General features: G+C 41.1%; 2 protein-coding genes across 5 annotated transcripts; both read left to right on the plus strand.

Annotated features, from left to right (window-relative positions):
- Positions 1-2,645: 2,645 nt before the first annotated feature.
- On the plus strand, positions 2,646-12,603 carry fshr (follicle stimulating hormone receptor). Its single transcript, XM_037464636.2, has 14 exons — positions 2,646-3,220; positions 4,377-4,448; positions 5,051-5,125; positions 5,365-5,439; positions 5,535-5,609; positions 6,705-6,779; positions 7,136-7,216; positions 7,866-7,934; positions 8,030-8,104; positions 8,598-8,783; positions 9,396-9,616; positions 10,002-10,183; positions 10,272-10,463; positions 11,209-12,603. The coding sequence occupies exons 1-14, from the start codon at positions 3,036-3,038 to the stop codon at positions 11,737-11,739; spliced, it is 2,094 nt and encodes a 697-aa protein (XP_037320533.1). The 5' UTR covers positions 2,646-3,035; the 3' UTR covers positions 11,740-12,603.
- A 2,049-nt stretch (positions 12,604-14,652) lies between these two features.
- On the plus strand, positions 14,653-27,606 carry fbxo11b (F-box protein 11b). 4 transcript variants are annotated; one of them, XM_037463458.2, is made up of 22 exons: positions 14,653-14,979; positions 16,211-16,368; positions 16,549-16,630; positions 16,834-16,978; positions 17,065-17,194; positions 18,448-18,531; positions 18,697-18,829; positions 18,975-19,081; positions 20,362-20,473; positions 22,422-22,528; positions 22,620-22,757; positions 22,845-23,062; positions 23,210-23,390; positions 23,536-23,658; positions 24,088-24,173; positions 24,285-24,361; positions 24,451-24,594; positions 25,217-25,327; positions 25,426-25,533; positions 25,622-25,730; positions 26,015-26,113; positions 26,302-27,606. In XM_037463458.2, exons 1-22 carry the CDS (start codon positions 14,892-14,894, stop codon positions 26,429-26,431), a joined length of 2,670 nt encoding a protein of 889 aa, XP_037319355.1. In that variant the 5' UTR covers positions 14,653-14,891; the 3' UTR covers positions 26,432-27,606. The 4 variants fall into 4 exon arrangements, with proteins under 4 accessions (XP_037319355.1, XP_037319356.1, XP_037319357.1 ...); XM_037463459.2 differs by having other exon boundaries at positions 16,837-16,978; XM_037463460.2 differs by having other exon boundaries at positions 16,549-16,609.
- The last annotated feature ends 68 nt before the right edge of the window (positions 27,607-27,674 follow it).

Consider the following 27,674-nt stretch of genomic DNA (forward strand, 5'->3'; position numbering starts at 1 on the left):
TACCAGACTACTTAGTTTTTACTTCTATGTGGAAACCTTTAAATGAAAAAGTCAAATAGTCTGGATAGTGAGAACTTATGTATTCATCCGTCTCACTGTTATTGTAAGAGAAAGGTCCAATTAAAAAACCTCTGTGATTTTCACAAAGTTTAACAATAATTACTTTGTGGGTACAGAACAAACTACAGCATCTGGTAACTTTTATCATTTTTAACTTTTCCTTGCTTATCTATTCAAAGCCTGTCATGTAAACACTAATGGTATTTTTGGAAACAAAAAGCCCATCAGTTCCATGCTTTCTACTACTTGAATGATCAATTACAGAGCAAAGACTTATTTCCATTAGAATTGGTAAATTAGTCGATAGTTAAAATGAATTGCGGTTCCCCTTCTTTGGAAAAAAACCTGTGGTGCTGATCTTTACGTCTTACTCTGTGTAAAAGTTCTATAACAACATATAAACACTGTAGGGTGTGGGTGATTCTGGCTCCGGACAAGGTACCGCGACCACAGGGTGAATAGTTTTAACAATTAGTTTTTATTTCTCCGTGACTCGCGCCGGCGTTCCGCTCGCTCCTCGCACACCTCCTCGCTCGCTCGTCAATTTCTATCAGCTGATTGCAAGGTGTTCTCATCTGGCACTGTTCCCTGAGCCACTCCCCCTCTCACTCCTGCAGCCGAGCTGAAACCGCGCCCGCCGCCACAAACACATTTCAGATTCCCAATCAATTTTGTTATTCGCACTTGATACATAAATTCAGTTGCACCTTTTCTTTCAAGCCCCACTGTGTCAAACCGGGACAGTATACACACACAGAAACACCCTTCTGCACACACCACACAGGGCTTTGAAGTATGACTCAGTGCAGTGAGTGGTGCACATAAGTCTCTGCAGAGTTGATGTTTGCCGGATGAAAGATGCCTGAGACATGTATGCATCCTCAGGTGAGAGAAGCAAGGACCTGCCATTTCAATTAAAACCTCCCAATGCTTGCTGTCTTGTTCTCTCCCTGCTTGTCTTTTGCTTTGAACAGTCTGTGCTCAACAAAAGGCCTGTGTTAGGCTGTAACCATCTGCCGCCGCTGTGCTGTCCTTGACCACAAGATAAAGACACAACTCTGGTATATTCAGTGGTTAAATAAGAAAAAATGGGCTCATTCATGGCCAGTAGGCCATTTTCACAGCAGCCATTTTGATAGGAAATTGCAGGGTAAACACAGGTGTTAATAAAAACATGAATGTTGACCCTGTTGCATTACAGTGGGTCGAGGTCTTGATAATGTGCATGACAGCACACGGGAAGGGAGACTGACATACTAATTACAGCCACAGTTACACCTGAGTCACATATGTCAAAATTGCTGCTACAATTTGTCCACATTTGCTCAAAAGCGAGTCTCTGCCATGCTATGCCAATGTTGGCCGAAACCTACAATTGACTTGTCACAGCAGGAGAACCCTAGGTGGGCATAGTGGAATTAACAATGGCCTCTATGAAAGTGCCCCACTATCTCTGTGACTGGACACGAGCATTAGCAGGCGTCTGAATCTTGCACAAAATGGACTGCATTCTGCAGCAGAGTTCAAAACTATTCAATAGTCCCATTCACAACTCCTCTGCTCATGGGAACAATTCATTAACAAATGCAGATCATGTATTAGCATATTCACATGCACACAGATCTTCCTCTTCTTCACTCTTTCATTTCAACTCTTTTGTGCAGCTGCATTTGTCAGCTTCTATCTTCCTGTCTTTCTTTAGCTCCTTCTGTGTCTTCCTTGCCCTTGTGTATAGGCAGAACTATGTGTGTGTGTGTGTGTGTGTGTGTGTGTGTGTGTGTGTGTGTGTGTGTGTGTGTGTGTGTGTGTGTGTGTGTGTGTGTGTGTGTGTGTGTGTGGTCGTGTCAAGAGCTCAAGGCTACATTTTACTTCCTGCTTTGGAATAAATCATAAAGAGCTTTGTTCAACCATTAGGTTCCCACAGCCCACAACAAGCATTTTTGTGTCAATACAAGAGAATATGTGTGGAGTGGAAGCTGCAAAGTTATAAATGAGAAGATGTAAAAAGAACAATTTGTTTGAGCGTGTGCATGTCTGGTATGGTGTGTGTGTGTGTGTGTGTGTGTGTGTGTGTGTGTGTGTGTGTGTGTGTGTGTGTGTGTGCAGAGAGAGTGTCCTTGCAAACTGACTGTCCTGCTAACGTGAGGGGAGTGCAGTAGAGAAAAGAATATTATGTCCATCCGTATCAAAGTGTTCTAATCTTTCAACGCAAATATAAGACAGGAGACAAAACAAATTCACACCAGTTCCACATAATTTTTCTTTCTTTCTTTGATTGATTGTTGACATGAATTTCAAGCTAAATGTTTTATTTACTCTTAAAATATAATAAACCCAGATGTACTTACCAAAAACCAACCACAAACAATAAGAAAGTCCCTGCCCAGCGTGGGGGATGAGTAGTTTAATTAATTTCAACTTGAACCTATTTAACCGCAGTGTATTCTGAAATGTGTTTTAAATAAGACATTATCATGTTTCATTTAGTGTCACGGTTCAATGAATAAACAGTGAAAACAGATATTCGGGCAGACTAGAATATGTATCTTGTTAGAGGTGAATCCTATTTTTCTCTATCACAAAATCCCATCAGGATCTGTCCAAGGATGAGGTGCTTTTTATGATCCACACATACACACACACAGATGTCTAATCCAGCAAAGACCTCCTACATCCTCATTCCCAGTCCCACCCCTGTTATTCACCACTGCAAGGCAGCAGAACACCCAACAGACACCGCACGTATCTTCTCTCTCCGACCTGGCGCCCCCACCCCACCTCTGGAGTGCATGGACGGACAAACGGGCTAAAACGTTTCCATATAATGTGGAATATGGGCTTTGGTGGAAGACCTGTATACATGTAAAACACCACGTGGGACTAAAAAGACAAAATCAGAGTGGCGAGATAAAAGGACGAAAAAGAAGGAGAAAAGCTTTACAAACAACAACCTGGACTTTCAACAACAGACTGTGATGATGATAGTGATGATTCTGATCATGTTCGTGTTTGTAGTAATAAAGACAGCAGCAATGTCGGCGCGCACCCCTGAGTTGGACATAAACCCTGGAGTTGTGACCGACTTGGTCAAACAAACCGAGCACCCATGCCCAGAGATGCGCTTTTGGGTCACAGAGAATCTCCGCAACACCCAGTGCCTGTAAGTACATAATTTATTCACAGACATATCGGCATTGTTCGCTACAGCACTTGTACAGTAGAATCGTTACGAGAGTATAGAAATTGTAACATCGAAGCTGCACCGCTCTTGGGTTCCTCGTTTTATTAAAAACTGTGCTGACAAATTCTTGTCCTTGTTGACTCATTCATATTTGTTTTCTTAAAAGTATATTTCCAGGTTGTGTTTTTATTGTATTTTTTGTTGTGAGAATTGCAAGACGCATTTAAAATAGAAAGGCCATAATGGAACGATGTAAAGGCCAAGATACCCTGACTTTTAGTCTCCAGGGGACTTGTCGAGCTCCACTGGATATTTCTCACAGTGCAACTCATGCTTCTTTTGTTAGACCCTCTGTGCCTTGTAAGTGCCCATATCTTTCAGAGCATACCTCCCAAAATAGTATTTTTCAGTTACCATCCTAATCTAATACAGATTCTGGCACCATGGCATTTGATCAATTCAATTTCAAATCAAATGAGCCTGCATAATAATTAAGACTTTCCACTATAATCTTGGCTCATCTCCTCCGGGCGGATTGTTGCACTCAATCTGCAGATGTATTTGCTGTTGTTAGCGTTCATCTACATCAGGGAATGTAAGTATGTCTGCTCATCCACAACTGCCAGCGTAACCACCTTTCTAATTGAAGACGGCACAGTTTTCTAGTAAACAAAACAAAAGCTACATTTACATTTTCACATTCAGTGTCCCTCACAAAAAAAACTGTGTGCGTCGCCATAGAGGCTAAACAATTTGTTGAATTAATTTTCTTCCGTGTAGAGCAGATTTCTTTAAATATGTTACATTTTGAAATGCCTATCTTAATTATAGAACAGGAGGATCCTCCACATGGAGATAAAATGACTCTGGATTCATATCAGAGAGTTTCACAAGGTTTAGGACCTGATGATTAGGGCTGTTGATCTCTTACTGGGAAATTCATTTATCAAAAGACAATTGTGAGATTAGAACACTGACCCCTTTTTGACCCTGTGAAAAATTTAAAGCACACGTTCCCGCCATCACACAACAAAAATGGCCACAAATGACTCTGCAAAGATTCTTCTACTGTTGCCATTCTTGTGAAGAGTGCATCGCTGGGAGTTGATGTGAGTGTTTGTTTCTGTATCAACAGGAACGTCACGCAGACGGCGTTCACTGTGATTTCCCAGGGCATGTTTACCAGCATGCAGGATCTCAGGATACTGTAAGTGTCTGTTGTCCATGTTCATTCTTTAGTGTAACAATAAACGGAGGGGGTCAAAACACAGGATAAGGATCATCCAAACAGAGTGGAACTGTGGTATTTTTCAGGATCTATAATCAAACCATCACTATTTAACCTTGCTCATTTCAGAACTCGCACAAAATTCAAAATTAAACTCTTGTGACCGGTTAGCTGACTTACCGTTCTCAACTCTCTCCCAGCCTGGAGATCTTGGGGAGAAGCGACATCCCCATAGTATATGCACAAGTTGTAACTTAATTGAAAGCAAGAATTTAAAAAAAATGGGATTATATTTGACATATTTTTTTAATTTTATAATGTGAACTTTTGTGTGTAATAGCAAATTAGCAAAGTTTTGTTTGCACACGTCCTCATAATAATTTCTCTACAAAATGTTTTTGATTGGCATGCAAATATATTTTTCGGTGTCCTTAAAGGAATCACCCGTTCTAAACTGAGAGATGCCATTTTGTTTAGCGTTTTTGGCCGTTTTTTAAGATTGTGGTTATGGTCCCAAATGTAGTTTTTGTGTTGTCCTTTTGACCCTTTATTCACCGACTTCCACTCCCTTCCAATCTTAGCCACATATCGGGGAACGACAACCTCGAAAACATCACAGAATCTGCCTTTGCAAACCACCCTCGACTCACAGAAATGTGAGTATACCGTTTTCAAAAGCCACTGCTCGTGTGCTCAGTTTTTGTCATAGAACAAGAAGAGTTGCAAACTCTGAAAGGCTGGTCACCCGTTTGCTGAGGAGTAAGCCTGTAAGCAGTGTTTTGGAGAAAGAAATGTGTCACACAATGAGTGTTAAAAGAGGGCCTGAGGGCTGATGAAAATATATTTAAAAAAAAATAATAATATATTTTTCTTTACACATTTTTGTTTTCCTTAGCCACATCTCTGACAATGTTGCGTTGAAGAGAATCGAGGCATTTGCATTCTCTGATCTTCCTAAACTTATCAAGATGTGAGTATAAGTGGCAGGATAATGGTAAATAATTACTGTAAAGTAAGGCCAGTCTTTTATTTTAACAAATACATGACTGTGTGTGTTCTTTTCAGAGAGATAACCAAGTCAAAACCCCTGACACACATCCACCAACACGCATTCAAGAACATCATTAAACTAAAGTTTCTGTGAGTACTCAATCAGAGTCCAGCTGGTGTGGAATACTTTCTTCTTCAGAGTGTGTGTTTTAAGCTGCTTACTAGTACAAAATGGGTCATGGGTGACAGGCCTTATTCAGAAACGTCCCCGACATAACCAGAGAGACTTCTGGATCCAGGTTCAGATCCTTAGAAAGTGAAATCCAGTGGAACGCTTCATCTCTTGAAAAAAAGGTTTTTCCATAAAATACATTTCAGCCATATTATGCATACCCATAACAAACTAATAGAATACTAAGTCTGATTCTTTATGTGTTTTTAAACTGCTAAAAGTAATGAAAGATAAGTCGCCAAAATCATTCACTCAGTCACAACTGAGTATCACAACTGTTATTGTTATGTTTGTCTTATCTGTGAGAAATGGGACAGATGCATGGTTTATGTAGAGGAATCACCATTATCAAACTATTCAACAAGGGCACCTAAATATTTGAGATTTTATAATACTAAATGTCCATGGAAAACTATTTTAATCATATGAATTTATTAAAAACAAAAGTTGAAATGGTGGTCTAAAAAGATTAAACCAATCGATACAGCATAAAATGACACAGAAGTATATTCAATTACATTTGAGAGAGGCTATAGTCAGAAACACATTAAACACATGTAACAGCTGTGAGAACAAAAGTTGTTGAAACTACTTCCCATATTTCATCTTATGACCGCTCGAATGAATAGCATTCCGTTATTGGTACTTGAGCACAATGATGAACTAAGAAGCTGAAGGTGGTAGATTCCATTCCACCTGAACATCAGCACATGATCGCGTCAGCATTGTAAATCTACACTCTTTTCTCAGTTTTTTTCTCTGAATAATCAGTTACTAACTCATTGAACTGCTTTTAATGTGTGTTCTGTGCGTGTTCACTATATTCTTGGTTTTATTTATTTACAGCTTAGCTTATAGGATATTATAAAATGTTTTGTGTTAAGTGACTTTGAGCATTTGGAAAAGAACTATATAAATCAACTGTATTATTATTTTTATTGCACAGAGTGTCTGTTGTTCCCCTGTAGCAGATTGAATGTAGTAACATTTGGTGGTTATTCTGCACATCACAGGACGATCTCCAGCACTGGGCTGACAACGTTTCCAATCTTGAGTGAGATCCACTCCACAGAAAAAGAATTTCAATTGTAGGTCTAAACACAACATGTCTAAAGATACAAATGGACCACAAGTGCCCACACACAATTATTCCCACATGTACTTGAACATAGAGGGGATATTGGATTGCACACAAGATATACCCAGAAGACATCACACTGCAGTTAAAAAATATGACTGACTAGTCCAGTATACAACACAGCAAACCATCTATCCTTCCTTTCCAGCCTCTGTAAAAAAAACATTGTCAAAAAAATCTGTCACCCATCTGGCATCAATCAAATTTAAAAAGGGGACTGAAGCTTGTATTCCTGATATTTTGACATACATTTATCTTCTCTTTTTCTGTTGATAATCATGTTTTTTATATCAATGTGCTGCTTAGTCACCTCACAGAGAACAACCAAATAAGGCTAGTTCCTGCCAACGCCTTCCGAGGCCTCTGCAGGGAAACCATCAGCGAGATGTAAGGGATCCATCCGTTTATTTGAGCCTGTGCACCTCCCTCAAACAGCTCAGAGTGGGCATTACATGCCCAATGACGAATGTCCCCCAAAACGCTCTACGTCCTCTTTACTTGGTCCTATCTTTTCTCACTTCTCTTCTTGTTCTGCACCATTACTGGTATAGCTTTATTTTCCTTTTTTCTAAAAACTGTGCTTTTTAGTCAACTATTATTTTGAAAGGTAACTGGATACAAAACAAATTGTTATTTTACTTACAAACCGTGTCATCAGTTAATAAACAACGTCACAGGACGTTCAGCTGGCTATGATGGTACTGATGACCTACACAAGTAAACAAAACCAGTTCCTTGTAGTAGCTTCAGACATGTTGACTGAATATATAATAGTTCAAAACGGCTCTCTCTTGACCAGTTACAACGTTAATATTGAACTTAGATGGTGACCCTTCAGTAACAGTAATTAAGGAAATACTACATAATAATAATAATAATAATAAATAATTGATTTCGTATTTCCTCCGTACTCATACAGCTTTAGTAACTGAGAACTGAATAACAGCACACACCTAAATTTGCTTAAAAGTAATTGTTGTGAATTGTTTGTGTTGCCGCTACATGACTGTAACTTGGCTTCTCTTTCTAATGACAGACGGCTCACCAAAAATGGCATCAGGGAGGTGGCAAGCGACGCCTTCAACGGCACAAAGATGCAGAGATTGTGAGTCACAGGCAGAGACGCGATAGCAAAGAGAAGATTGACTCAAACGAAGGAAAAAAAAGCTCAGCTCACATGTTTTAATTTGTCTCTCTCAGATACCTAAAAGGAAACAAACAGCTTACTGACATCAATCCAAACGCCTTTGTGGGTTGCGGTGGTTTGTCGTTACTGTAAGAATTACATCCAAGAGTGACTCATGCCTACATGATTCACCCTTCTCATCATCACACACTAGGAGAAAAAAAGAAACAATCTAGGATTTGTGGAGGCTCAGAAAATACCATGCCAGATTTAAGATAAAAATAAACTGAGAGCAGAAAGTGGTGCACAGAGCATTTATGTCACCTGTCTATTCCCCATTTAAGATATACCCATTTCTATTCTATAAGTAGCAATCCAAAAAGGACCGTATTGGTTGTTCTCTTCGGATGTCATTGCTGTAGTGTCTTTTTAATCCACTTTGCACTGATCCCAATTGCAATAAAACTGCTCTTGCTGTGACTTTCTTCTCAAATTTTAGTTAAAATAAATAAATAACAGCTTTTATGAACTGATTACAGGTCCAATTACACTAACAAAACATTTGTTAAACATAGCATTGATTCAGAAATTATAATGTCTATAACTCATCTATTAGATCCCAACATGTAGTTGTTTGTGCAGGGACATTTCCCAGACAGCCCTCAGCTCCTTGCCGGACAACATCCTCAGTGGACTCAAGACGCTGATTGCTGAGTCCGCCGATAATCTGAGAAAACTTCCTCCTCCGCAGCGCTTCACCGAACTCAGTGAGGCCAACCTGACCTACCCGTCACACTGCTGCGCCTTCCAAAGCATGAACAGGAACGGGTAGGCCATGCATTACTGCCAAAAGGTGTCTGAACACCTTATTAGTACATAAATAGACAATAAATCTTCGACAATATGTCAATATTTCTTGCCGAAAGTTTGATGAGCAGATCAATATCCATTTCACATCTGCATGTTAGCTATGAACAGTAGCTACAGCCAGAAGGCAGTTAGCTTAGCTTAGCACAAAGAATGGAAACAGCTGGCCTGGCTCTGTTCAAACACAAGTTGCCTCTCTACTCTCAACACTGTCAAAGGTTTTGCCTGACAATTTCTCCTAAGAGCAAACAAATAGGGATTTATTTTGTTTGTGAATGTATTTTAAACACACATTTAAGGATATTCAGAATCATTGACAATTACAATACATAATAGTTATTGTAAATTGACATTGACGATGACAAATGATTTTAGCATTTACCTTTTTGTTAAGGATTTCTCAATGTGACTTCATTGGTGGTTGATTACCATTAACTAACACTGTATTACCCACAAAGCCTTACTCTTTAAGTAAAAACAATACAGAAGTCTGGATAGGAATGTGAGAAAAATACATTTTCTGTTGTGTTTATGTCTTATGTCTTTATATGGCCTTTTTCTATGTTGTGATAGAACGAGGTGGCACCCGATATGCTCTCAAACCGCAGCTAACCATGAAGCTAACTTCAAAAAGGACTACTGCTTCAACTCAACCTCCATCACCTGCAGACCAACTTGGGATGAGTTTAACCCCTGCGAAGACATCATGACCACTGTCCCCCTACGGGTCCTCATCTGGATCATCTCTATCCTCGCATTGCTCGGGAACACGGCAGTACTTCTGGTCTTGTTAGGTAAAGATGGGACATTACTAAGTCAACTTCCTACTTTCATTATTTCCTTGCTACTTTCTTTGCTTTCTTTATATCTTTCCTTCCATTATCATGACCTACTTTCTCTCATCATTTGTCTGCTCTTTATCAGTTCCTCTCTTTTTTACTCTGCTTTTCTTGTTTCTGTTCATTATTCCACTCTATTCCTCTTTACCCATTTCCTTCCTTCCTTCAGTTCCATGTTTTTGTATTGGCCGTTCTTCTTCCTAAAACTGCAATTATAAGGAATTCACATGACAGCAAAATTAAAGGCTATTATTTTTGCTAATGGAATAGCAACTGGAAGACATTTGACTTCTTTACAAAGTACCTTTTGTCCTTTTCCTTCCTGCCGTTGTGTCGTCAGGCAGCCACTCCAAACTGACAGTCCCGCGTTTCCTCATGTGCCACTTGGCCTTTTCTGACCTCTGCATGGGCATCTACTTGGTAGTCATTGCAACCGTGGACATCCTCACACGCGGCCAGTACTATAACGGCGCCATAGACTGGCAGATGGGTGTTGGCTGCAGTGCCGCGGGATTCTTTACGGTGTGGAAGCATGCACAGAGTCCTTTGCATACATACAATAGCTCTACATAACTACTCATGAATATCTATGTTGTTGTTTTTTCAACAGGTGTTTGCCAGTGAGCTGTCAGTGTTCACATTGACAGCCATCACACTGGAGCGCTGGCACACCATCACGCACGCTATGCGTCTCGACCGCAAACTTCGGATGAGACACGCATGCATCGTCATGACAGCGGGCTGGATCTTCTCCTCCATCGCCGCTCTGCTGCCCATGGTCGGGGTCAGCAGCTACAGCAAGGTGAGGTTTTTGAACTGAACACCCACCCTGCAACTCACGGGACTACAATTATCCGTATGATCCTTTCAGAATTTAGTGGGTAAAGTGGTGTATGAACATATGATCTACAAACGTTTTAAAAAACTGAAAAATATATTTAACATATTTAAGAAGTGTTTCTTTGCATAATGTTATTTATAGAATGGTTATTCTGAGATACATTTTATGAATTGATCAGTCACAAGGTGACATTCACGCATCCCTAAAGTGACATAATAAAATGTCTTCTTTTGTCTGACAGTCCAAAATGGTAAGATATTTAACTCACTGTATCTTACCACCGTAGAACATGGCAAGGCAGTGAATTATCGTATTGCTTTTTTAAAAATTGATTGATTAAAAACAGTGACATCAAATTATTTTCTGATTATTTTAGAAAACTAATCAGTCAATTGAATTCATTTTAACTTAATTTCCTATATATCATTTTTAAAGTGTTTTAGCTCTACTAATTTTCTTCAATGCTGTCAAATTTAAATGAAATGTTTTTTGTTTCTTCCAAGAAAAGCATCTGGTTGAGAGCCAACAAAGCTTCTAATAATATGAATTTGAGGACCTGAAGTTGGTGGCTTTGTTACTTTGCTCATATAAATATAAACACATTTCCAGATACAGGAGGGGTCTATTCATAAAGCCCACTGGTTCACAGCCCCTTTGAGAGTTTGAGGTTTAACTATTTGAATGTGTCTATTTGTTTGGGGTGAAGGTGAGTATCTGCCTGCCCATGGACGTGGAGTCCCTGAAGGCTCAGGTCTACGTGGTTTCCCTTCTGATCCTCAACATCGTGGCCTTCTTCTGTGTGTGCGGCTGTTACCTCAGCATCTACCTGACTGTCCGCAACCCCTCGTCTGCACCGGCGCACGCCGACACCCGTGTGGCCCAACGCATGGCCATCCTCATCTTCACTGACTTTCTCTGCATGGCTCCCATCTCTTTCTTTGCTGTCTCAGCCGCCCTCAAGCTCCCGCTCATCAGCGTCTCGGACGCCAAACTCCTGCTGGTCCTCTTCTACCCGATCAACTCGTGCTCCAACCCCTTCCTGTACGCCTTCTTCACACGCACCTTCAGGCGGGATTTCTTTCTCCTCACAGCTCGCTTTGGCCTGTTTAAAACACGGGCGCAGATTTATCGTACAGAGAGTTCCTCCTGTCAGCAGCCGGCATGGACCTCTCCAAAGAGCAGCCACGTCATGCTGTGCTCCTTGTCCAACACTTTGAATGGGAGACAGGAGTGCTGAAAATCCACAGACAAAGGCTTTTTGCTTTTTGTTTGTCTGGAGGGTCTTATTCCTTTCCCCCCAGAAGTCCTAGTCTTAAGAGAAAATTCCTCTTAGGTCCATTGGAGATATTGACAGAATACAATGCACCCTTAAATCTACAAGAAATTCAACATTGTTCCAGAGGTGCACTTTTTTCACATGTAAAAGATGTGGAGACACAGAACGGACTGCTAGATCCTGAGGATGACAGACCAACTCACGCCAATTTTGCAAGTTTTCACTTATCTCCGATGTGTTGTGTCTTTGGCCAACGACTCTCGGGCCCTGACCTCTGACCTGCAACAACACAGAAAAGCTGTCCTACATTATTCCTCGGGTTTGTTTTACCGTGTTTGGAACGCGAGATGGGTTTGGGTGTCCTGCGCCATAACAATTAGAACTAGTAGTCAAATTAGAAAGATTAGAGGCAGGAGAGGAGGGTAATTTTACTTTCAAGCATTATCTTGCCCTCCATCCAGTGTCTCAAGATAATTCAATAACCTGGAGTACTTTGAAACAATTTAACAAAGATTTGACACTAGGGACTTTGGCACATGGACTATAAGAATTGATTATTTATTTAGCATAAACCCTTATGATTGAATGATAGTACACCACAAGGACATGCTCATTAATAATCTCCTCATCAACTCTGCAGTAGCTCTCCTTGCCTCCAACATTTTAGTTTGTCTTGAAATGAAAAAACGGTATTTATCTCTGTATCTAAATTATGTTTATCCTGTATAAATGGAATTACTATGAAGTCCTGGTTTGATGTACATCTGTGTATTTAAGAAAAATAATTGTTATGGTTGTCAATGTCACATATAAATGTGCCTATAACCTGTGCCCTTGAATAGCTTTATTTAATTTTATGGTGAATGTGAGTGCATGCAGGAAACCACACACATACACACACACACACACACACACACACACACACACACACACACACATTAAGACAAGCTGTCTTTATCTAGAAATGCTGTCCTTCACAGCATCCATAGTTTTCAAGGACAAAGTGACCCGACCAACTTCAGCCCTGCATGCCAGGGTGGCTGTTGGGCTGTGGGAGGGGAGACTATACAGCTGCCCTTTCTGCTTATTACAGACAGATGGATATGGCAACTAGATAAAGCTCACATACACACACACACAAACAGTGCGTGCACACACAGAAGCAAGCAGCCCAGGGTTTCAAGGCTGCAGCTGCAAGAAGGAATCTGAGCCCATCTCATTAGTATGGATACACTGCCTCCTACATGCCAACTGAATGTGAGGGTGCATTTATACTTTTTAACCACTAGATGGTGCTACTGATGCCAGACTTATTGGGATTTTTGCTCCGTTGTCACATTTTATCCAGTGAACTACAAACAAACTGATAGTGACACTAAAGCAAACCTATGAAGGCGTTGAGTATGAGATCCAATTAATAGAGACTCAAGCGTGTGGAAGTTTTAACAGAACTATAAAATGCACTATTCTCTTCAGAGCTTGTGGCATTTATTTCATGTCTCAATATAGACAATATTTTAAAAAATGTTTATTTCAAAACAGAGACATTAAACCATCACTATTATGAAAAGAGAACAATTGCATACAGGGTTACATGATAAAATGTTGCTTTATAGCTCAGAACTTAAAATGTATAAAACAACTCCCTAATCCTTAACCTGCTCTTGCAGACAATATAGCACATTTGGTGCTGACAATCTAAGCCTTAAGGTCTCGAAACAGAGACCTAGGAAACAATGGGACACATTGGGGCCTATAGAAAAAAAAACACTTGACTATGTATATAAGTTGTGCTGCTGTTGTTAATCCTCAAATTATACTTAACTGCAACTTCTTTGAGCAATAAAATTTTGGGCATTCTTTTGACCTTAAATTGTTTGCATTTATCTCACTGACACCTATATAATAAAAAGTAATAACAATTTGAAGATTGCCATTGGGAAAGTGTAGTTTTTTTTATTTTATTCTGTATAAGAATGAGTGTGTACACATGTGTTAACCTTGATTATATTTTCCAAAATCACATTAAAATCAAACAGATTACATCCCTCTGAATTGCAATGGTGTCATGCTCAAACTTATATTTATTAATAGAATAAATTATTAAATTATATATAAATGCTATGAGATCATGGTCTTGAAGCATAACAATGCCATCTGGTGGTTGTTTACTGACTAATTTACAAAACGTGCTCCTCCTCTCAAAAATCGTTTATTTGACACGGGAGTGTAAATGATTATATTTAACATTAAGTTAGACAAACTTAACTATAATTCTTTTACATTATATTCTGGAATTGACCCCGCTTGGCTCCATCTAACAATAAATGTATGTTGCCGTACAATCATTTAAATTTTCGGTTCATTTTCAGATTTTAAAATGTGAGAATATATATGTGTGTAAACTTTGAACTTTTCAATATAAGCAGTTGTTACTCCACTATTTGTCCCACGAATATTATACACCTCGCATCTTCCCTAATATGTGGTATAATGTGGTGTAATAACAAATCAATTAGATATGAAGACAAATTTATTGCTCTTTGTTAACGATTAAAGGGGGTTGTTGAAATAAGTGGTTCACAAGTAATTGCTATCCCTCGTCCATGTGGAACACTGATACAAGATGCTGTAGCTCGGTCCTTCATGCACAGGACGATGGGATCCAAGGCTGTGAATTACCCTTATTATTCCTCGTGCATCGATCATATCGCCGCTTGACCGATCCCAAGTCCCAACAGAAAGGTTTGTCAAGTCGCCTAATACGAGGTTCCTGATTGGCAGCTGCAGGACGCGGACATAAAACGCCAAGTATGATTGGTCGAGAGGACGCTCACGCTCTCTTTTTTTTCTCGCGATTGTTTCCCGTGTGGGTTAATGGCTCCTCCTGCTACAGACTGAGACGAAGCTGGCACTGTGCAGCGATACGGGGGGAGCTGTAACACCACGGAGGGGGAAAAAGGCCATTACACCCCAAATACCAGCGGGTTCTTTGATCGCAATTGCTTGTGTGTTTCTCGGAACAGCGCCGACCGGGTGTTAGTTTGGGTCGAGGGCTGAATTTTGAAGCGTGTGGTCGACAAAAGCGTATTTTTCAGCAACCAACTCCCCAGATGAACTCCGTCAGAGCCACCAACAGGAGACCCAGGCGAGTGTCAAGGCCGCGCCCGGTGCAGCCCGAACGGAACAACGGGGACAGAGGTACTCTCGGCCACGGTCAGCCAAAGGTTGAAGGCTAAGCCGTGTCACGCACTAACCGCCTTTACACAACCGTCGTTGTTTAGTTACTGCCCCGTTCACCACTCATAGAGACGGCGGGGTTCAGCAGGAAAACCCGAGGCTTCTTGCTCTGTGGCTTAGGCCAGGCCGCGCTTTGTTTGGCTTGAGTGATCGGGGCTAGCTAACACCGCTAGCGAGCTTACTATGTTATGTGTGTGTGTGTGTGTGTGGGGGGGGGGGGGGGGGGCGTTAGTTTCGCCGACCGTAATGCGTATGTAACCAACCGATCGACATTTATAGCGCAAAATCTGGTAACTCCAGCTGGAGGCAAAGGGATCGACTTCACACAATGTGACCACAATCTGCGTGTCTTGTCGGCCGTCGCATTCCCAGCTGTCACTAACGATTGTGAGGGTGTAAATCTGCGGCGTCTTTGGACTGCCATTTTTTGGGGTGTAACGTTAACAAAAACGCATTCGCGGCGTATCATGGGCATTTTTAGCCAGTTGCCCCCAGCTTCAAAGGCCAAGCTAGATCAGCTGTGGTAGATGATGCGGTGTGGATGAATTCACTGAGTCAATTTTCTCTGCTTGGGGCTGTAGTTCAAAGCTAATGCAGCCAGCAGATTGGACCCACATCCCCTTCCTTGTTTGCCGGAGTCTGCTAGCCCTAGCTAGATTTGTTTACACCGCGGATTTGCCAGCTACGCAGTTCAGTTTTTAGCTATTAGCCTCACGTCCGATCGACTTCCATCCGCGGCCCTTAATTTCGACAGCATCGAATATATGAAAATATGAATCCAATTCTGCACATGCAAGGCAAAGAAACAAATGCACATTGTCCGATATCAGTTGTAATAAGCAGTGTATCACTAGACGTGACTGATAATGTGACTGCAGGGGTGCATCTGCCATTATCAGTCACTAACCTTTGTCTGCCTTTCCAACTCGTACCCTGCCTGCATAATGTGCCTACAGCTTGTGAGCTGAATGCACACCATTGTGTCACTACCGCAAGAAGAATACGTGTGTCATTGGTTAAGGTGTTCCCTGCAATTTCCCTGAGACCCTAGTTGTTGAGCAATATAGAGGAATAGCCAGTGGATTTGTTTTAATTGCATGGCCTTGCCCTACACTGCAGCTTTGTGCATTGAAGTGCTTCTTGAAAGAAAAATGGTGAATGTATAGAAAATCTGTTTTCCTTTTTCTTCCAGATGAGGAGGCTCCTGCAGCAGAAATGGCTATTGAGGAGTCTGGTCCAGGAGCTCAGAATAGTCCCTATCAGCTTCGACGCAAGACCCTTCTTCCCAAGAGAACTGCTGCTGCCTCTGCCACCGCCACCACTGCCTGCCCCAGCAAGGGCCCAATGGAGGTGAGACTGAAACATTCAATTGCATTGTTTTTGTGTACGAGCCACAGCGTGTATGGCTGATTGATTGCGTTTTCTTTTGAGAGAACAATGTTTTTGTGATAGAGCAGTACATTTTGCGTATGATTTCTTAGTCCTTGAATGTCGGCATGGTGTTGAAATTCTATTTCCCCTCTTTCACAGGGAGCTTCGACTTCATCAACAGAGGCTTTTGGCCATCGGGCCAAGCGGGCACGAGTGTCCGGTAAGAGCCACGATCTGCCAGGTGTGTGTTGAATCTCCGCAGCTGGGGAAAGGAGAGTGATTTTGAGTGTTTTTGAATTTTTATTGATTCTTCTTGTCAATAAACATTGCAAAGTAATTCTTGTTACTTTGCAATCCATTTAATAGCATGGTTCCATAGTTTAATGTGCTTGTATTGAAAATATGTTTTCCTAAAGCTTGCTTTGTAAATGTGTGTGTCTTTAGCAGCACCAGCAGAGCAGTATTTGCAGCAGAAGCTTCCAGATGAGGTAGTTTTGAAGATCTTCTCCTACCTACTGGAGCAGGACCTCTGTCAGGCAGCTTGTGTCTGCAAGAGATTCAGCCAGCTAGCCAACGACCCCATCCTATGGTTAGTGTTGCTTAAGAAATATAAACGTGTCGTTTCATTCTACGGTGCAAAACTGAAATATATTTTTGTGGTATTTAATATTCTAGGAAGCGTCTATACATGGAGGTGTTTGAGTACACCCGTCCCATGATGCATCCTGAGCCCGGCAGGTTCTACCAAGTCAGCCCTGAGGAGCATGAACACCCAAACCCCTGGAAGGAGAGCTTCCAACAGCTGGTAAGTCTGCCCGAGAGTTTTCTGTGTTTTGTTTTACTGTGAAGACAAAAGTGCTCTCTGAAGAACTTTGCACATAGTCAATTTCTTTTTTTTAGTTTCTTTACATTTTCTCGCTATATATTAAAAACAAACTGTGCTGTTGTATGCAGTCTTGCAATAGGTAACACTATCTCACTTTGGAAAAGAAGTAAAGTCAGTACACTACGCACACTAGGAAAAGGAAATCTTCTATATATCTAAATATCTTAAAATAAATGAAACGGAAGTATAAGTATCACAATATAACCGGGCTAAGCACTTACAATGGAGTTGTTCCGGTAGACAATGCTAACAGATGCCTATGTCTATTTAAAGACATATCCTTGCCCTGTTTCCCCATTTATGTATTGAATTGTAATCCATTATTTTACATTTACATTTTTTAGTATTTTATATAAAAATAATGGCATTCAAGCAAATATGTGTGAGGTTAAATAGACTTTGTGTAAATTGTTAGGAAATTAAGTCTTAATGTCGTAGAACATGAAAATAAGTATGTCCTCCGTCATTGGCATGTGCCACATGAGTGACAGTAGTTTGAGACAAGGCAAAAACGACAGTCAGCATTTTATTTTTTCTGCACAACACATTAACGGGGCTCCCACGCATCCTGGAAAAATTTGACCAATTTTCCGCTTGTGGTAAAGTGGCCGACACGCCAATTAATCTGCTGTCCCTGGTACTGAATGGAGAGATAAACAGAACTTGCTTCCATTGCACCAGGAACATGGGGCTTTGTGAGCACTAAGTACATGGCAAAGTCCACAGTGCACCACTGCAGAGGAAATGCGTGCGCCGGAGGGGGCCTGCCAGCCCTCTTGTTGAACTGAAACATTTTTTGGTTCACTTTGAAACTGTGGCAGGGCAAAGACGACTTGGGCGGGCCACTGCAGTTTAGGTAATTAATTAGATAAGCTGACATTGTAGCCACTCATACTTTTTCAAGCACTTCCATAGTTTATTCTATCCTTAAACAACATTTACAGTCTTTCGAAGACGTTCATTCTGGCAGTGAATGATATTAGGCCGTTCCCAGATGGATCAGTGCAACGTTTTCATGAGAGGATAGTGTTGTACCCCCTTTGTGTAGCACATTCAATCTGCATTGTTTTAATTCAAAAACATTAATGCATATAAATTCTGCGAATGAGAACTAGTGTTTAAAATTTGGTATGTCCACCAGAAACTTGACTTAGGTGTTTTCTGTGTTGCAGTACAAAGGGGCTCATGTAAAACCAGGCTTTGCTGAGCATTTCTACAGTAACCCCGGGAGATACAAAGGCAGAGAGAATATGCTGGTAGGTCATGTCTAAAACACAAAATCATTCAAGTTTTATTTCATTGACCATAGCAATGACCTTTATGCTGAGTCCAGGTTCTCCAAAGCACCTTGTGAAGAAGTGTTTGTGTTGGTGTGTTATGTTGTAAAGCATTTTTTTTTATTTTCCCTTATTCTCCTGCAGTATTATGACACCATTGAGGATGCACTGGGTGGGGTGCAAGAGGCCCACTTTGACGGTCTAATTTTCGTCCACTCTGGCATTTATACAGACGAGTGGATCTATATTGAGTCTCCCATCACAATGATTGGTGCAGGTATGCAGGTTTCCCTCACTGGAAAGTACTCAATTCAATTGTTTGCGGCCCATGCTATCACGTTCGCGCTTAAGATCGGATAGTCTTTGTGGTGATAATGTCCATATTTATAAGAGTTTTAATGTATCTTGTGCTTTCCACTTAGCTCCTGGTAAAGTAGCAGACAAGGTGGTGATAGAGAATACTAGGGACTCAACATTTGTCTTCATGGAGGGCTCGGAGGATGCCTATGTGGGATACATGACCATCAAGGTGAGCATAGATCTCATGTCTTTAGGTTTTTACTTCTTTTACACTTCTTCCAACTTGGGGAATAGCTGTATATTAAAGATCCGTTTCATTGTACCCTCACGGGGGACTACAGTCAAGCTGTTAACTCGTACTGGGAAAAGCCAGCTTAGTCTCAATGTATTATTTATTCATAGTTGAAGACAAGATTATTATTTCCCAAATGGAGACTTCTTGCGTGTCTGTAAGTAAGAACCACAAATGAGACTAACAACAAACAATGTTCTCGTAAGGATAAAACTAGAGCTGCAACTAACGATTATTTTAATAATCGATTCATCTGTCGATTATTTGTTCGATTAATCGATGAATCGGATAAAAAATGTAAAAACATTCATTTCCAACCCTTTATTGAAAAATAGAACTGACTGTGCACTTTCTAAATATGTTTTGCACTAACAGATTGCTCCTTGAACATCCCTAAGTAAGCAAATAAAATGGACTAACACAAAAAACATACACACATCGCATGATGTATACTTTACAGCCGCCAAATTAAATATATTAGGCACAAAATCATCATTGCCGTGGTGCTCCCGTGCCAGGCCATGAGCTTTTTTTCTTCTGTTCTGCTGCGCGAGCGCTCAATTTTTTTTTTTATTCTCAGCTCGGCGCGGTGCGCGCAACTTTTTTTCAATACTCAAACATAATAGTCGCGCGACACAACGAATCGATAATGAAATTCGTTGCCAACGCTTTTAATAATCGATTTTAATCGATTTCATCGATTCGTTGTTGCAGCCCTAGATAAAACCAAACACTAGAAGAATTGTCTAGTTTTTGATGATTGAAAAAATAAAACCTAACCTGCCTAATAAATCTTTCAAAAGATTATGGCCTGATCTTCAGTTTAATGAATAGTTATTCAATGTTTTTTATAATGCAAGCTAGAAAGTATTTGAATTATATGTAAAAAAAAGTAAAAAAAACAATCACATGGATTGTGGAGCTTTTTCTTTCTTTTTTTTTTTAGTTGAACCTGATTTAACAATGTTGGGACTTATCAGACAAATTACTTTGAGAATGTTAATGTTTCTCGTCTTAAAGGGTCACACTCTTAATTCTAAGTCTCATGGTGGAAGATGTCTGTTTCCTGGTTTTAGTCTGTTATCAGCTACCATTATAAGTGGCACTAATGCCTCTAGTAGGGAGAGTCTAGTGTGGATGCGGTGGGTGGAAAGAAGCTTGATGTGTTGTCAGTAAGCGCAGCCACTGTCTGACCTCTGCTGTGCTCCTCTTCGCAGTTTAATCCTGACGATAAGTCTGCGCAGCACCATAACGCCCACCACTGTCTGGAGATCACAGTTAACTGCAGCCCCAACATCGACCACTGTATCATCCGCTCAACATGCACAGGTAACGCACACACTGACCACTGGGAGAGGACACAATAACATGCGCACTAGGGTTGGACGGTGTACCGGTACTAGAAAGGTACCGCGGTACCCTTACGGTTAAAACGGTACGGTTCTGACTATTTTTTAGTACCGGTACTTTATTAAAAAAGCGCACTCAGTGTTTCACTCCCTGTCTGGCCGCCTGCACGCATTGGCTGGGTGGGCGGGGCTTCCAGCTCACATGCAACAGGCAGCTGTCACTCACAGAGTCATCTTAGGGGGGCTGTTGCCGACCGTCCTCGGCTAGTTGAAAGAAAAGATGCCAGAAGTGAGATCTGGAAATATTTTAGATACGAAGTATTTATTATTTTACGCATTTTTCTGGTCTCAAAAAGAGGAAATGTCCGGGTAAAAGAGGACATCTGCTTGGTGTTGCATTTGCTAATGTTTGACTGTTAGGAAAGTTGTTGTCAAGCTAGCTAAGACAGCTACAGGGCTGCAATCTCAGTTTCCCCGTGTGACGCACACGCTTTTGCGTCTCACGCTAAAAACACAATCTGCGCTGGTTCATCTCCAACCTCGCCGACGGTAAATGGCTCATCTGCGACTATTCGCGCATGTAGCGTTCAAAGAAGCAGACGCGAAAGCACTTAATAGTAGCATCAATGTCCGTGTTATAACGGCTGCTAACATCGCTAACGAGACGTCTTGCTATCGGCTAAACTTAGTGAAACCTGTTGAAATCCGCTTACTTTGTTTATGACAAACCAGGAAATCAACGTGCAGCGTCACACGGGGAAGCCGTAAGAGATGGCAGCCCTGTAGCTGTGTGTGTTCAAACATCAAGCAAGTGCAACACAAGACAAAGCAAGACGGCAAATAAGTTACTGAATAGTCCAACAGAATATAAAAATGCAAAATGACCTGCAGTTTCACTCATGTGGGTCTATGTGGTCATGAGGTCAGAATGCACACCAAATTGTACAAAATAATACACACTAGATGCAATTTTGGTGTAATTCATACTTAGAAACATGGAATAACGATTTAGTCATATAGATACGGACAACAGGTCTACATAGCTGTGTATAATCAATGCTATGATTTTACTATGTCGTTTTCATTAATATCTTGCTGTGGGCTAATACTAATATGAATGACATTTGTTAAGTGTTCACAAAGCTGGGCAGGAACAGGCTGGTAAAAAGGGAACCGTACAGATGTTTTATTTATTACAATCATAGATAAATATTCCAGTATCTTATTTGTGGTATCGTATCAAAATATTTTGCCAGGTATAGTATCGAAGTCAGAATGTTGGTATCGGAACAACCCTAATGCGCGCGCACACACACACACACACAGTGCTTAAAAAAAAAAAAACTAATAACATTCAGAGATGCAAGATTTGATTCACCAAAGTAGAATTTACAGCTTGGATGTTATGCTATTTTAAATGGTATTATACTTATGTTTGTGTGGGCTGTGTTATAACCGTTCAAGGCTGTTCATATTTTTCTATTGCTTGAAACATTGTCAAGCCCCTAATTATGGTTAATAACTAAATGATTATGATTTGTGTGTTGCAGTTTGTAAGCACACAATTCTAGGTTGACTCGATGTGGATTACTTAGCTCGCGTGAGGGTGAAAGTCAACACCAGATTCACTCGTTTTGGAGCAAGCTTTGTCCACATCCATGCTTTTTATCTGGCACCACCACACAATTGTATTACACAAGTCATCAGAATTAGGGTTATTGGTCACTTATGCTTAAACATAATTTGGCGGGGCCTTTTCGTCGGAAGCCTTTAAATTACCCTACTCATCTATATATATATATATATATTTTTTTTAAACGGTTGCTAAATCCATAGAAGTGATTTATAAAGTCACCGTTGCTTGCTAACCTCTACCGAAGTGTGACACTTGTGTTTTTTATTTTTTTTTATTTGCCCCTGTGTTTTAGTGGGTTCGGCTGTGTGTGTGAGTGGTCAAGGAGCTTGTCCAAACATCAAACACTGCAACATCAGTGACTGTGAGAATGTGGGTCTGTACATTACAGATCACGCACAGGTAAAAGTTTCTTCTTCCGCCTCGAGTTATTTGCCATAAATAAGCACACAAACTTTCCACAGTCTTCTGATTCTCTTCTCATCTGTTCCAGGGCATCTATGAAGACAATGAAATCAGCAACAATGCGCTAGCAGGAATTTGGGTGAAAAACCACGGAAATCCCATCATTAGACGTAACCACATCCACCACGGTAGAGATGTTGGGGTGTTCACCTTTGATCACGGCATGGTAAATACACAAACTGTGTCATGTCATACGTTTCACTCAACAGAATCGTCACTGGCCATCTAATTGGACTTCTTTGCTGTGTTTCAGGGTTACTTTGAGAACTGCAACATCCATAGAAACCGCATAGCCGGCTTTGAAGTGAAGGCCTACGCCAACCCCACAGTGGTGCGCTGTGAGATCCATCACGGCCAAACAGGGGGCATCTACGTCCATGAGAAGGGACGGGGACAGTTTATAGAAAACAAAATTTATGCCAATAACTTTGCCGGTGTGTGGATCACGTCCAACAGCGACCCGACGATACGGTGAGGCACCACGCGTCACTCCAGGCATCACCACATCATTTGTGTACAAAATGTCAATTGTGACTGAAAAACGTGTCGCATGGCTTACACTGATAGACACACACACATGGTCATGTGTTAACTTTGTGTCCCTCTTTTTATGTCAAGGGGAAATGCTATATTCAACGGTAACCAGGGAGGGGTGTACATATTTGGAGATGGACGGGGTTTGATAGAGAGTAACGATATCTATGGAAACGCCTTGGCGGGAATCCAGATCCGAACCAACAGTTGCCCCATTGTCCGGCACAACAAGATCCACGACGGGCAACACGGGGGCATCTATGTGGTAAATGCAATCCTCGTTTTGGTTTAAATGTAATTCTTCTCGTGCAAATACAGAACAAATCTTTTCCTGTTTTAGTTTTTTAATAAAATCTCTAACGCTGCACCCTGTTTGGAGGATTTCACTGCTGACTGCGTTTCTGTTTCAGCATGAGAAAGGCCAGGGGGTGATAGAGGAGAACGAGGTTTACAGCAACACGCTGGCAGGAGTCTGGGTGACCACGGGCAGCACTCCTGTCCTCCGCAAGAACCGCATCCACAGTGGAAAACAGGTAACTGTACCGGGGTCATCCTACACACACGTACACACCCATTTATAAATCTTTTATTTCCTCAACTTGCTTTTTCACATTCAAGAGGGGGACTCGGCGTTGATGAGCTGCTACGTCCTGACTGTTTGATTTGAGTAATAAAAATGCTGCACAACAAAAACTCAGTCATCCGATAAATGCGCCGGTTCTACATAGTAAAATAACAATGGAGTCTCGTGCCTTTAAAAAGAAAAACATTCATTTTAATCCTCCAATAAACAGACTTTGACAGCCTTTAGTTCACTTAATTTACTTGTACTGTCTACTTTACAGTCTTGAGAGTTTAAGTTGCATGATGAATCTGCAGATTATGTTTGCAATATCCGGATGTGGCATTCTTTTGTAGTAAAAACTATTTTATTATCCTTTTATTTTATTTAATCCTTTAAGGTGGGTGTGTACTTCTATGACAATGGGCATGGTGTGTTGGAAGACAATGACATCTACAATCACATGTACTCTGGTGTGCAAATAAGGTAAAGACTGACCTTTTTTAAGCAGGTAATGCGCTTAAACATACAATAAGTTGTCTTCCCCATTCTTTTTGTATACAATACAACTATTGAAATGCTGTTGAATCTTGGCAGGACGGGGAGCAACCCAAAGATCAGGCGCAACAAGATATGGGGAGGCCAGAATGGAGGGATTTTAGTTTACAACTCGGGTCTGTATTTCTCACTCTGCCGCTCTGTATGTCTCATACCGACTGAATGTGTTCTTGCTGTGTGGCTAATGCGCTGTTTAATACAACAGGTCTTGGCTTCATTGAGGACAATGAGATCTTTGATAATGCCATGGCGGGGGTGTGGATCAAGACTGATAGCAACCCCACACTGAGACGAAATAAGATTCATGACGGCAGAGATGGAGGCATCTGCATCTTCAATGGAGGCAGAGGTACTTAAACACCATCTGTTGCCAGATACGAAACTCGAGACTCACAATATGGCTTCTGGAAAAAAATGAATGGTACAATCAACCAGGGCATTCAACAAATATTCTGAATTCAACACTATTGGTAGTTTATTTTATTTCCGTGCCCACCGTGAGTGAAGGGAAATGAGCCTGTTTTTGAAGCATATGAGATCACAGATTGACTGGAAGCATTAATCAATCATTGTATGTATGTGTTAAAGACACATGCGGTGGTATATTTTGACTGTTAAACAGCTTTTTATGCAGATTATGCATCTACACTTTTTTGGATGACCCGTCTATAGACTGATACATTTTAATAAAATGTATCACATACCTAATAAGCTTTGTGCTGGAGATCAGACTGGAGACAAAAACCTTTTTCAAAGTACGATATTTACTGTAAATGACAAAACATAGCCAACAGCTAGTGGGACGTTTCAGCGATCTCCCTCCAGCAAGCTGTCCCCTTGTTTAGGTTTCTGTAGTAAACCGAGGAGCTGTTACAAAGTGCAGCTTCAAATGTTGTTGCCCTGTGTCGCGCTGCAAAAAGTAGATTCTTATCTAATCTACAGCTTGAATCATATAATATCCTTCTCCGTAGGTCTACTGGAGGAGAACGACATCTTCAGGAACGCTCAGGCCGGTGTGCTAATCAGCACAAACAGCCACCCGATACTGCGCAAGAACCGCATCTTTGATGGCTTTGCTGCAGGTAAGCTTCTTTCTTTTTGTTTGCCAACTCCACATGAGCAAAACAGACCCCTCTGCTTATATCTCCTTCTGGCACTGATGAGACATTTACTTCTCCAGGTATTGAAATTACCAACCATGCCACAGCCACCCTGGAGGGCAACCAGATCTTCAACAATCGCTTTGGAGGCCTGTTTTTGGCCTCAGGAGTCAACGTCACGATGAAAGGTAACAAGCTGCTTTGTGGGCACAAATTTTGCCCAGGTACAAGCTTTTCTGAAAACTCCCCCCTAATCTATCTCTCTCGCTCTCTCAGATAATAAGATTCTCAATAACCAGGATGCCATTGAGAAGGCGGTGAGCAGAGGACAGTGCCTCTACAAGATCTCCAGCTACACCAGTTACCCCATGCACGACTTCTACAGGTGAACTGTGTTCAATGAACCATTCAGAAAGTTGTTTTGGAGTCTATGACAACACAAGATTCATCTGTAACTCTTATGATCAGTAATTGTAATAATTTTACAAAAGAAGCTTCAATTTAATCGTTAGTTGCAACCCATTATTTAAGAAGTCTTATTGAATTTCTCTTTTGGATACTACTACATTAGTAATTGGCAAAATCTACAAGTTAGGACGTCTTCTTTTAAACCATTTAGTTTCATCTAATTGTTATGTAAATTTATGTTTTTGTATTTTATCCTGCCAGATGTCACACCTGTAACACGACAGATAGGAATGCAATCTGTGTAAATTGCATCAAAAAATGCCACCAAGGGCACGATGTAGAGTTTATACGCCATGATCGGTAAGACCTTGTTTTGTCTAGGAGGGGGGAGAATGACTAGGCATTTATGTGTAGGTTGATGTTTAATATTGACCCAACTTTCTCCACTCAGTAGTTTTATCTGTACACTATCAAAGCGTCACTTTATTTCCTCATAGACATTGCATGGCTGGGCTGTGGATATAATCCCTAATGTCTGTTTCCTTTAGGTTTTTCTGTGACTGCGGAGCGGGAACGTTGTCCAACCCGTGTACACTGGCTGGGGAGCCGACACACGACACAGACACTCTGTATGACTCGGCACCGCCCATCGAGTCCAACACGCTGCAACACAACTGAAGGCATCTGGTCCAGTTACACTCTGTCACATGAGCATATAAGGACATTACATTGCACACAACCATTCACACTCACACAGTTTAATACACACATCCACTCGCAGCCATAAGGACCCAGAGAGACTCTGTGATTGCAGCGCTCTAAAGCGGGATACTGGTGAATGAGGCTGCAGAGGAAGCAGCTTCCTGCCTGCTGCAGTCAGACAGGCTGCAGCAGAAGCAGGCTCCACTAGGGGGAGCAGTGGACCTGTCAGAAGCTGCAAGGGGTTCCTCACCGAAGCATTTCTGATTTGCAGTCTGTAGACTAAGGAGATGAGATGAGAAGGGCTATGCAGCTGTCAATGGTGGCCTTTGCCTCTCTGGCAGTGCATGGATGCCCCCCACCGTTAATCCTTGGCTCCCAGCCCTCCTCTTTCTCCTCACAAAAACTGTCAAGAGACTTCCTGCTTCCTCGCAGCTGCCATCACCATTGGCTGCCCGGACTAGGTAACAGATGGGTGGATGTTGCCCTGCTCTGTTGTGTGTGGATAAAGAGAAAGATTGTGTGTGTGTGTGTGTGTGTGTGTGTGTGATGGAGCACTTGGGCTTTTTAAGAAGAAAAAAAAATGTTCTCAATGGATTTTATTTCAATGCTTTCTCATGTAGTTTTGTATTTTCAAGCAAAAAGTTGAGTGTATTTGAATGTCTTTTATTATATATTATAATTATTTTTCTTTGGTTAGCACCCCTCCTCCCATCCCGACCCCAAGGCAGAAAGCAGACACTCAAACGTTCCAGTGGTGAAGTTCTTTCTGTGAAAGAGAATTTAAACACTAAAAACCCTCTCCAGTATATTAGCTTAAATGGCAGGTGTGATTGTTGTGTACAGTGGAAGTTGTGTGTATATGTTTAAGTTGATGCAGTGTTTTTTGGAGAGGGTTTCAATAGGAGGCATTGGAGTTCCTTTGAACTGGAACTGAGTCAATCTGCTGTCCCTCCCCCTGTGTATCGTGGTGACTGTGGCGCCTCATGCAGCCTGAATCGTATGCATGTACCATAACATCTAGACTTAATATATTGTGAAGTACTCAATAACCATTATGTAGATGCTAGTTGGAATTCAAAAAGGGGTATACTTTCTTAGAAAGACAAACAGGAAACTGGCCATTTCTAAGAAAATAAAGTTTTATTAGATCATAGGTGTCTTGTTTTTAAATTTGCAGTTTCATAAAAAGGTCTGAATTGATCAAATAATAACCAAAGTG

The sequence above is a fragment of the Pungitius pungitius genome, chromosome 21 (assembly GCF_949316345.1).
Source record: "Pungitius pungitius chromosome 21, fPunPun2.1, whole genome shotgun sequence".
Lineage (NCBI taxonomy): Eukaryota > Metazoa > Chordata > Actinopteri > Perciformes > Gasterosteidae > Pungitius > Pungitius pungitius.

Excerpts from the sequence above, each read along its gene's own strand:
- fshr (XM_037464636.2), top strand. The coding sequence starts at position 3,036 with ATGATGATAGTGATGATTCTGATCATGTTCGTGTTTGTAGTAATAAAG. Across the intron at positions 9,617-10,001 it reads AGTACTTCTGGTCTTGTTAG|GCAGCCACTCCAAACTGACA; the intron begins GTAAAGATGGGA and ends TTGTGTCGTCAG. Across the intron at positions 10,184-10,271 it reads GTGCCGCGGGATTCTTTACG|GTGTTTGCCAGTGAGCTGTC; the intron begins GTGTGGAAGCAT and ends TTTTTTCAACAG.
- fbxo11b (XM_037463458.2), top strand. The coding sequence starts at position 14,892 with ATGAACTCCGTCAGAGCCACCAACAGGAGACCCAGGCGAGTGTCAAGG. Across the intron at positions 22,758-22,844 it reads TCACCTTTGATCACGGCATG|GGTTACTTTGAGAACTGCAA; the intron begins GTAAATACACAA and ends GCTGTGTTTCAG. Across the intron at positions 25,328-25,425 it reads CTTTGATGGCTTTGCTGCAG|GTATTGAAATTACCAACCAT; the intron begins GTAAGCTTCTTT and ends TTACTTCTCCAG.